This window comes from Hippocampus bargibanti, linkage group LG13, assembly GCF_051943395.1.
Source record: "Hippocampus bargibanti isolate YZ-2025 linkage group LG13, ASM5194339v1, whole genome shotgun sequence".
Classification (NCBI taxonomy): domain Eukaryota; kingdom Metazoa; phylum Chordata; class Actinopteri; order Syngnathiformes; family Syngnathidae; genus Hippocampus; species Hippocampus bargibanti.
In genome coordinates this window covers 10,562,675-10,573,495 of record NC_142746.1, presented here as the reverse complement: position 1 = coordinate 10,573,495, position 10,821 = coordinate 10,562,675, and the positions used below count along the sequence as shown (strand labels likewise).

Here is a 10,821-nt window from a genome sequence, read left to right as displayed (position 1 = left end):
TTGATTCGCATGTTTGTTTTGGCCAAAGCTTTTACGTCGGATGCCCTTCCTGACAAAACCCTCTGTATTTGTCCGGGCTTGGCACCGGCACAATAAGACACTGGCTTGTATTCCCCTTGTGGCATGGTGACTTGTGAAAAAAAATATCTCACAACTTTATTGAACGGAGTAATATCGATACCTTATTACGCTAAACGTTCACGTCGTTTCGTGAGGGACGTACAAAATGTGCTTAAAAATACATGTACACAAATTAATTTGTATGATTATTTAATTTATAGATATAGAGATAATACATAAAGTACATGTTATTTTCAAACAGGACTGTTCCAATCGCGAGTTAGCAAACAGGCTAGCATGATGACGTACTTCCGGTTAAATGTCAAATTTGCGTAGTGCTTTACAGCTGACGGGACAGACGGACGTCGGCATCATAAACTGGTCCGAACAAGGTAGTTATTCATTAACTTTCTCTGGCTTATTCGAGCTTGCAATTTCGTGTCATTTTCTCGGCCCGGAATCTAACTTGTTTTTTTCCATTCTGAAGTTTTCTGTCTATTTGTTTACCGAAAAAGTTGTTATTGTTTACTTTGGGTCGGTGAAACGTTTGTTTTCCTTTTGCGATCACCGAAAACCGTCTGTCCTCACTGCAAAACAATAGCAAACTGCTTATGTTGATCTCATTGGACACAGTTTGTCCGTGGACAACAAAACTTCAACACGAAAACTCTTAAATGACAAAATTGGTTCATGGTTACGGTTAATCCTAATATGGGCGTCAATTAACGATAATCAATGTGGAATTTGAAGCGAAACTTGTTCGTTTGGTGACATTTTTCTCAAAGGAGGCCTCATATGCAGTGGATTAAGCCGACAGACTTGCATACCGAGTGACAGGTGTAGTGGTGTGTGACTAAAAACCCTCTAGATATCAAGTGTCCTTGCTACAACTTGTCATAATAAAAATAGTCCGCGGATGATCAGCGTGTGTCTGTCTGAGAAGGCAAACGAACGAAGTTCTTCTCTCAAGGAAACCGTGATTATTAGTTGACTCAACACAACTATTGATGATTTCAACAAGTTAGTTTTAACCAAGTGCTGTCTGTACATGAGATATATGACAAAAAAATAGAATACTCCTACTGTGACTACTACCATTATTAATTACAAGGAAATGCGTCTTTTTTCTTTCCACTCTTCTTTCTTACAGTTTATGCATACCAGCAGTATTATCAGGCTAAAAAAAGAGGCATACTGGGACATTTTGCAGTTGGGTCAGCAATACTTTCATAATTCCAGCTCATTTTTTACAAATATTGTGTGACTAATGTATGCTTATCTCCATTACAGATAGTCCAGCACAATGTCTTTTATTTTCGGCTGGCTCTACAGAGGCTTCAGTGGTGTCCTGCAATTGTTAGGTATTGTATAAAAAATAGTAACATTGTTTTTTTTTTAAAGGTAAAAACCTACTATACAGTGGAACATCTGAGGTTGAAGAAAATTTCTTCTGTCATGTTCCAACGATGTTTTTTACATATTAAGGACAGTTTTCCCCATTGTACATAATGGAAAGTGAAGCAATCTGTTCTGTTGCTCCCATAAATCATTTGTGGTTTAAAGTCACATTCTAATACTTCCGACGCCCATGCAAGTTAACATATGACAATTCTCCCCAAATTAGCTGATAACATTTGGATTAGTTTGTTCCAAGGACAAATTATTGCTATCTAAAATATATATATTTTTTAAGTACAGGTGCATTTCTCATTTCCACCAGGTAGATGTGTTTAAATTTGGAGGTTGCACGGCATGGTTTGTACGAATCAATGATCATAAAACAGTTTATTCCTTCCCTAAATACTGTACTTTATTATCACTGTGCAGGGCTGTCGAAGAAGTCTGGCAAGTTGGTGTTCCTCGGATTGGACAATGCCGGCAAAACTACCCTACTGCACATGCTAAGAGATGACAGGCTCGGCCAGCATGTACCCACACTGCACCCAAGTATGTGTGTATGCGTATATCTATCTATCTATCTATCTATCTATCTATCTATCTATCTATCTATCTATCTATCTATCTATCTATCTATCTATCTATCTATCTATCTATCTATCTATCTATCTATCTATCTATCTATCTGTCTGTCTGTCTGTCTATCTATCTATCTATCTATCTATCTATCTATCTATCTATCTATCTATCTATCTATCTATCTATCTGTCTGTCTGTCTGTCTGTCTGTCTGTCTGTCTGTCTGTCTGTCTATCTATCTATCTATCTATCTATCTATCTATCTATCTATCTATCTATCTATCTATCTATCTATCTATCTATCTATCTATCTATCTGTCTATCAAATCCATCCATCCTTACACCCAGCCAACCTCCATCTATCTTTCCATTATTAGCAATCATATCTCAACCTTTTCATCCATCGATCTGTTTGTATTTATATCTTTCCACCAAACTATTCCCATCAATCATTAATCATGTCTGTCCTCAGCATCTGAGGAGCTGACCATCGCTGGAATGACTTTTACCACATTTGACCTGGGCGGTCATACACAAGGTAAGGAAAGACAGGTCATATTTGGTCATCCAGCTCAGATCAGGAATATATTTGTATTTTTAATTTGCTCTAGCACGACGCATCTGGAAAAACTACCTCCCAGCCATCAACGGTATTGTCTACATGGTGGACTGTGCAGATCGTGAACGACTAGCTGAGGCTAAAGTGGAGTTGGATGTGCGTTTGAACCTGACCCTTTTCACACATTTATAGTCATATATAAATGGAACTCTTTCTTTTTAGGCGCTTTTGACAGATGACACCATCTCAAACGTGCCGGTTCTCATCCTTGGAAATAAAATTGATCGTCCGGAAGCCATCAGCGAGGATGCACTCAGAGGGATGTTTGGTCTGCATGGACATACGACTGGAAAGGTGACCTACACATGCCTCGATAATTGTTTTTTATTTTTTTCAACTTGACCTTTATTCAACTGGCTATGCCATTCTGGCAGCAGGCTAGTATCAACATGTATATTCAATCATTTAGCAATTTATACAATGTTTCCTTTTTTAGGGCAAAGTGTCACTGAAGGATCTTAATTTGAGGCCAATGGAGATTTTTATGTGCAGCGTGTTGAAGAGACAAGGATATGGAGAAGGATTTCGCTGGATGTCCCAATACATTGACTGATTTAATACTAACTCAGCCAAATTTGAGTGCTGCTTTATAAAAGTACACCACCTATAATCTGGGAAATATTTTATTTACATGCCCTTACAATTTTGACCGTGTCAACCGTGGGTAATAAATATTCTTTGCGAGAAAAACATCATACCACCGAAAGTCAAAAACTGTTTTGAGTGTCGGCAAGGATCTTCATGCTTTTTAATTTTTACCTTTGGGTGCCATGGAGGAAGTGTCACCAGTCAGCTTCTGACCCAGTGCTTATTTTTAGCGGATGGTGGTGATTTAGAACAAAGGTCGGTTTGTTGAAAGTTTTGTGGACTGTCCAAAGACACACTTTGGTGCCATGGAAGCACATACTGAATTGTGTTATCCAATTGCTCACCTGAAATGAGTGGGAATTTTTTAGATGGTGATAGGGGTGGTGAGTAGTTTTAAAACAGGGTTACCACCAAAAGTGTAAAGTGCTTTAATTGCCTTTTTTTCTTGCTCTGAGATTCACTTTGACGGTGCAATGTTATATAGTTTGTTAGATTAAAATAGTCCTATCATTGTTGAAGTATATGATAAGGGTAATTGCTTGGATAATTGCTATGACAAGACAGGAGGAGTACTTTGTGATTCGTAGCTGCTTACCACATAGAGCAATATTATGAGGGTACTTTCATGGTGGTGCTTGAAAGAAGGGTATAATCTATATGATATGTGTGAAAGGATTGTTTGATGTGTGTTTAATTATTATCTGTACATAACTAATTATTTATATATTTACATAATGGGAAAAGTTGACTAAAGATTAATCACATTTTTATTGAAGCTGGGTCAGAATAAACTCTTTCTACAGATGTCTTGCTTATTGTTTGAAACATGTTAAAAGAATATCACCTTATACAATCAGAACTCTTATGTAAACCCAGCTAAGCCCTTCCAGTCTATTATTTTATATTTTAATCTTCTTTTCCTTTCGGCTTTTCCCTTCAGGGGTCGCCACAGCGAAGCAGTGTCCTCCATCTAACCCGGTTTTGTGCATCATATTGGAATATATATTTAAATTCTTTCACCAGCCACACCATTTTTGACCAAGGCGTCCTTCAGCTCTGTGAGGAGAAAAAAACACTTGTCACGATGCATCGGGTGGATAAATTTAAATTCCTTGTTCCGGCCAATCACAACCCATGAGCCATTCAGTGAATTATATTTTCACATCAGACTGCATTTTTACCTGCTATTAATGTATTATATCATTGTGAATATAATTAAAACAGGACAGAAAAGTATGTATCACGATTTTTAAAAACAAATGGCAAATATAGTGAATAAAACGCACTGGAAACCCGCCTTCTTGATGACCATTAACTCTTTCTAGCCAATCACAATAGCAGGTTACTGTCGTCACCTCTCGCGAGATAATGAGACTAAACCAGGAAGTTCACAAGTGCTGAAGTGACAAAAACACTTGTTTTGTTTAAATTTTGGGATTCAAATTGGTCATGACGAGTCTATTTAAACATTTTGGTATGGTGGTTGCGTCGCCTCCGGCTTGGGGATTTTTAAACGTTGCATTTCAACGTGTCTTCTAGTGGTTAAATATTGTTGAACGTCAACATGAGCAAAGTTCAACTGGTCGGATAACACCATGGAGGTAGAAGACGTGGAGAGTTGCTGCTGTGTCGTTACCTTGAACGAAACAATTTCTGACCCTGTGCCCGTAAGTTTTAGCGCTGTTGTCATCCATCCCACCATCGGAGTAGTGATATCCACCGGACTGCCGTTTTTTCGTTTCATGACAGGCAAAAAGTCCCCTTATGCTAGAGAACGTCGCTTCCTGTTACGCCACAACTTCTGCGACCACCTTAAAATCAACATCAGCTTTTCTTCCCAGAGTCACGTGGAGGCCAATGCACGTGGAGTCCCACCCAGCACAAGACACAGGACATATGAACATGGGGCTGAGTTGCTGATGCTGGTCAATTGTGTGCAGTTCAAAAAGACTTTACAGACACTTTTCCATAAGGCTGATCAGTGGCGTTTCCATGGCGATGAGGATGACCATCTTATTCCAGATGCTGACTGCCTTAGTTGGTTCGCTATACTCAAGGCGGACGAGCCACATCCAGGTACTGTCTCCTGGCGAAGTAGCACGTGTCTTCAGAAAGGCTCCCCAGTCATCGCCTGCGGCTCGCCGTTTGGTTCCTTCTGCTCTGACCTCTTCAATGGCACTGTGAGCAAGGGCATCATCAGCAACTTAGCGGGCGAAGACAACACCATCATCCTCACAGATGCCCGCTGCTTACCAGGCACAGAAGGGGGTGGCTTGTTCACAATGGAATATGACTCCTTGCATCTGGTCGGAGTGATAGTGTCACCATTTGGCTGGAAGGCCAACGAGTGGATCGGACTCACGCTTGTTTGTTCTGTCCAATCACTCCTCCAGAACATTATTCAATGTGGCGACATTCAGGATCTGCTCCATGACGTCTGGCTTCAGCCCGCAAAGGTCTTAGCGACCCAACAGGCCAATGCAGGTCTATACCCGAATGTCTGCTTGGTGGACAGCGAGCAGCACTGGGGATCGGGTGTCCTTGTGACCCCTGAACTTATTTTTACCTGCCGACATGTCGTCAATGGAAAATCCACAGTCGCCCTAAAGTTCCACCACAGAGACAGGTGCACGGTATTGAGGAGACATACCGCAAAAGACCATTGCTATTTAACAATTATCAACATGTTTAGAAAACTAATTACTTTCATTAATACAGTGTACTCCATATATTTGTCATTTGCAAATTCACTGACTGAATTTTTTCCGAACATATCCTATTTATTTTTTTCCTTCACAGAGTCCTCGACACATTGGGCGACGTCCTGTTCTCCACTAAGGCATCATCGCCCTACGACATCGCTGTGGTGCGGTCCAGAGAATGCATCTTGGACGTCATCATTCCTCAAATGGCTCACGAGTTCAACACAGGTTTGTTAGTCTATCACGAGCTTAAAGTTGAGGGTGTTTGCTGCAATGTGGAGTTATTGTTCATGTTGACCTTGTAAAGGGCATCAACATTTGCATCACATCATATTGAATAAAATGTTGAAAATGCGATTTGTTGTTATGGTGCAATTTGTGTGGTAGAGAACACCTCTGAAATTGAAATATATATATATATATATATATATATATATATATATATATATATATATATATATATATATATATATATATATATATATATATATATATATATATATATATATATATATATATATATATATATTGTCCACTCTGCCCACAGGTGAATCTGTGTTGGTGGTGGGCTATGGTGGGCTTGGTAGCCGGTGTGGCCCTTCGTTCACTTGCGGTGTCCTTTCCAAAGCAATCAGTCACCACAACCGTACCATAATGCTGCAGACCACCTGTGCAGTTCAGGCAGGGACCAGTGGAGGCGCTGTCATACGAGCTTCCACGGGAGAGCTTCTTGGTAATAAGCCTGCTGAAACAAAACTGAGAAGTGCTTTTTTTTTTTTTACCGAAATAGAAGTAAAAAGGACAAGTAAAAGCACAAATAGGGCTGGGCAATTCATCAAAATCAAATTGAGATTTCAATTTAGCCTTTACAGATTTTGAAAATTTAAATTGAAGCAAAGCATATGTGTTGTGTATTTGCAAGATCTCAACATTGTGAAATGTCCTTGAATGCACTATGTTAATCCTACTATTTTGCAGAGAATTGGACTGAATTCTGTTGCAAGTGGTGGTAATTTAGGAATGACCGATGCTCGCTGTAACTGAACAATATGCTTGATTACAATAATTTGCACTTTTATTTTGGGAGACAAAACAATGAATGTGAATACAATTTGAGCATGGCTTATCATTGCAGGCATCGTATCCAGCAACACGAGGGACTTGGCCTCTCAAGTAACCTACCCCCACCTTAACTTCTGCATCCCAGTGAGCACGCTGCGCGGGCCTCTTCTTCATTTTCGTCATCATGGGGACGTGAGGATGTTTGACGTGCTGGATGTCACAGAAGAACAAGTGAAAAGAGTGTGGAGGCTACAAGGTACATCGAGCAAATTGTAAATTGTGTTGCTGTATCATTAGGAACACTTGGACCTGCTTGTTTGGCACAGTTTATTCAATAAAAATAACAATGATTAGCAGAGAACACATTGAACACTTAGATGCAAATACTTAAGATTTATGGGAATTTGCTTTTCAATTCATGCTCATACTGCAATGTTATAAAACAAGATCTTGCTCAATCACGGTAACCCCTCTGCGCCACCCCTGGTTGTCATTGTTACGAATGCCCATTGGCCCTGTAGTCCACATGGGCGGGGTGCCTCATTTGTACAAGACAGATCTACTTACCCAAAACAAAATCATTTTGACTCAAATGTTATCAGTGCATCTGGGCTGTAATACTCTAACCTATTAAAAAAGTATTTCCTTTCAAACATTGAGTGTACAGATCAAGTGAAGGAAAAATATAAGCCAATTGTGAACATGTTACATTTTATTCTGTGATCATGATAACGTTTAATTTTTTTTTTTCAATTTAGTTGAAAGTCCGTGTCACTGTAGCTGATAAATGTGTTTTGGGGATCTTGTTTGCTCACCCATATGTTTGGATTTTCTCTGTTTCCTTTATCGCCGTGTTTGAAATATGTCAGCATATTAAAGCGCTCAAGTAATAATTGGCTGACAGGTTGCACAAAATGATTGGTCCCATTGGGTAACAGACACCGAGACATCTGCTTGAGCGGATCGCCCGCTCCCAGCACAACACATTTGCCGACGAAGGATCCACGCTGCACATAGTATCATTCAAGCTTCAAGATTTTTGACACTTTGAATATGGATGTGACATGAGCCTCAAGTTTCACATCAATGCTTTTCAAGGAAAAAGCATGTATCTCCAGTGGTGACTCATTTGTTATCTGGAAGAACCCCCCCACCCCATTTTAAAAAGATTTGTAAATACAATGAGACGGTTGAACATTCATACTCATTCATTAAAAAAAAAAAAATATATATATATATATATATATATATATATATATATACACACACACTGTGTGTGTGTAAATATATACTGTATGTAAATACAGTTTTTTTGCGACATTGAAGTTAATTATGGGTTCAGGTGGATTATCAACGAATTAACGATCAACAATGAAAATCTCTGTAGTTCATACTATGATGCGTGGACAAAATATTACTTTGTTACATTCAAAATAAAAATTCATAAGGTCCATCATTAAAATGTGATGATGTGGATAATGTGTGTGCTGGAATATTAGTCTATAATATTGGAATAATTTAAATCTGAGTAGTAAAAAAAGCATTTTATAAGTGCTCACTGCAATATGAGGGGAGAAAAAAATCATTCAATAAAATGAAGTTGTAAATTGTGAAAAACTTTATAAGGTTGCAATATTATGAGATAAAAGTCATAACAGGAGGAAATACAATTGGAATAGTTTGTTCTTTTGACTACCTACTAGCAGCATGAAGCAAACACGTAAACCACGCATGATAATCAGACCAAGACTCCAATGTACGGTGGCCTGCTGGGGTCACACACACTCATGTTTATTGAATGCTTATCATTTTCTTTTTTTTTCATAAACACAACAACCGACCCACACGACGTTACAATGTACACTCGTCGCCTAAGAAAAGAGGAGCCCTGGCCGGCGACCTCTCTTCTCGTACACAATGTGACTTGACGTTATTTACAAGCTTCGGAGTGACACATTAGGAATGAGACAGCACTACTGTCACATTGGAGCTGAAGCACAATGAGATGAGGACGATAAAGTCAAAGTCAATGTCCTCTTTATAATTGCCACTTAAAAAAAAAAAAAACAAGACAAAATGTTTCTAGTCTAATGAAAGCAACGAGAAAAGGTCGGCCATATTAAACTACCTGAAAGCTGCTCAAAATCTGCTTGAAATCAAACGTACGTACATGAGAATAGAACAAAGATTCACAAATATGAGGGACAAGCTTTTTTGACTGCACACCTCACAATTACTGATAGTGATATGTTCCCCTTTCGACATCCACCTTGGAAGTTTTCACCGTTTGTGTGTTTTTGAAACATGGAGATGGCGGTGGAAAAAGAGGCTTGCAAGGAGTAACGCTCAACCCTTTACCAAATGTAACCCTCGTCATCCGCCTCTCCCGCCTCGCTCTCTTCTTCCTCTGCCTCCTCCTCTCCACCTTTTTCTTCCTCGTCTTCCCAGACCACACTGCTACCAAAGTCGCCCGAATACGCAGCTTCTTCATCTACATATATTGGGATGAAAAAAGAAAAAGGAATCATGATTGCTATGACTTAAAAAAAATGCGTGCCAATATTTAACTCATTCACTGCCATTCCCGAATTTACTCAGTAATCGAAAAGCATGAAGTGGACCGCCATTCCCAAATTTGTTTGGGTTTTGGTTTTTCTTGTGGGGGGGCCCATAAAGTGCTGGTAAGACCTCTGGCAACATTTTCCTTTCCACGAGGGGGCAGCATTTGCCTTTTGTCCATGTAATAATAATAATAATAATAATAATAATAATAATAATATGTTTCATTCATAAGCGCCATTCAAAACTCTGAAGGTCACTTTACAGTCACAGGCTAAGTGTTTCCGTGGGTGAGCAGCGGCAACCACACGCGCCAGCATTCACTCAACCCGGAAGTAACTCAAATAGATAGAAAGCTTGCTCACTAGCTAATAGATAGCTAATAGCGAGCTAGATAGATAACTAGCCAGCTAGATAGCAAATAGAGAGCAAATGGAGAGCTTATGTTTATATAATTATATTATTGGTAATTATATACTCCATTTGAACCTATTTGATACTCTGATTTTATTTAGATTTTTTAAAAATGAATTTATCTATGTTTATATGAACACGCATGGTGTCAATGGGCTAATGTGGGCAAAAAAAAAAAACAAAACACGCATGCGGGGACAAGATGGATGGAGTGTAATCAATTGCTTAAAAAACTCGTCCATTCGTAAATACATTTTCAAGACATCTCCTCCTTTTCAGGATTGCGAGTTGCGAGAGAATAGCAGTCTTCACCATGGACTGGTCGCCAATTGATTAAAAGGCATGGATAAAAAAACATACAATAATTCACAGTTGCTAATCAATAACATAGCAATACCTTTCTTTTTTTTTGGGGGGGGGGGGGGGGGGGGTGTTCGCGCTTGGTTACAGCTTCAGCTGTTGTTAAAGCGCTATATAAATCCTTATGAATCTATTGTATTTTGTACAGCCGCCCCCATTTCAAGCTCAGTTAACTCCAGAACCAAATAAGATACGATCCATTTCGACCTTCAAATCATAGAAAGCCACAAGGAAGCTAAGCCTGTACTCGGTTTGGCAAGTAAATACTAGCTTAGTATTCATTTTGCTGTTGAAAGTCATGGTTAAAATAGGCAATAAATGGTGAGTCGGATAAAGTTAGTCGTAAGTCCTACTACACCGTACGTAGTTCCCAACCTTTTTTGCCCCACGGACCGGTATAATGTCAGGCAATATATTCAGGGACAGGCCTTTAAGGTGTATCCTGCTTCGCCTAATACATCCAACTATAATATATATGTTT

At 39.1% G+C, this 10,821-nt stretch overlaps 3 protein-coding genes and 1 long non-coding RNA gene across 11 annotated transcripts in view; 2 read left to right on the top strand and 2 right to left on the bottom strand.

Annotated features, from left to right (window-relative positions):
• Positions 1-381: 381 nt before the first annotated feature.
• On the top strand, positions 382-4,047 carry sar1ab (secretion associated, Ras related GTPase 1Ab). 4 transcript variants are annotated; one of them, XM_089012327.1, is made up of 8 exons: positions 382-452; positions 1,211-1,274; positions 1,351-1,421; positions 1,888-2,007; positions 2,509-2,574; positions 2,648-2,751; positions 2,818-2,949; positions 3,092-4,047. In XM_089012327.1, exons 3-8 carry the CDS (start codon positions 1,364-1,366, stop codon positions 3,206-3,208), a joined length of 597 nt encoding a protein of 198 aa, XP_088868453.1. In that variant the 5' UTR covers positions 382-452; positions 1,211-1,274; positions 1,351-1,363; the 3' UTR covers positions 3,209-4,047. The 4 variants fall into 4 exon arrangements, with proteins under 4 accessions (XP_088868453.1, XP_088868456.1, XP_088868455.1 ...); XM_089012330.1 differs by having other exon boundaries at positions 392-452; positions 1,211-1,269; XM_089012328.1 differs by lacking the exon at positions 382-452 and adding an exon at positions 491-1,080.
• LOC148889292 (uncharacterized) lies at positions 3,993-5,020 on the bottom strand. Its single transcript, XR_016116931.1, has 2 exons — positions 4,880-5,020; positions 3,993-4,299 (listed from the first exon to the last, which is right to left on the bottom strand). It is a non-coding gene; the product is annotated as an uncharacterized LOC148889292 (long non-coding RNA).
• Positions 4,594-8,198, top strand: tysnd1 (trypsin like peroxisomal matrix peptidase 1). Of its 3 annotated transcripts, none has more exons than XM_089012324.1 (5): positions 4,594-5,549; positions 5,637-5,869; positions 6,043-6,173; positions 6,493-6,678; positions 7,081-8,198. In XM_089012324.1, the coding sequence occupies exons 1-5, from the start codon at positions 4,839-4,841 to the stop codon at positions 7,281-7,283; spliced, it is 1,464 nt and encodes a 487-aa protein (XP_088868450.1). In that variant the 5' UTR covers positions 4,594-4,838; the 3' UTR covers positions 7,284-8,198. The 3 variants fall into 3 exon arrangements, with proteins under 3 accessions (XP_088868450.1, XP_088868452.1, XP_088868449.1); XM_089012326.1 differs by having other exon boundaries at positions 4,596-4,910; positions 5,085-5,869; XM_089012323.1 differs by having other exon boundaries at positions 4,596-5,869.
• Positions 8,199-8,764: 566 nt separating this feature from the next.
• The window catches only part of spock2 (SPARC (osteonectin), cwcv and kazal like domains proteoglycan 2), a 32,681-nt gene continuing 30,624 nt past the window's right edge, over positions 8,765-10,821 (bottom strand). For all 3 annotated transcript variants that reach the window (XM_089012295.1, XM_089012296.1, XM_089012297.1), the window contains one exon: positions 8,765-9,498. In XM_089012295.1, the coding sequence (XP_088868421.1) occupies positions 9,362-9,498 (137 nt within the window). In that variant the 3' untranslated portion in view covers positions 8,765-9,361. The remainder of the gene's footprint in view (positions 9,499-10,821) is intronic.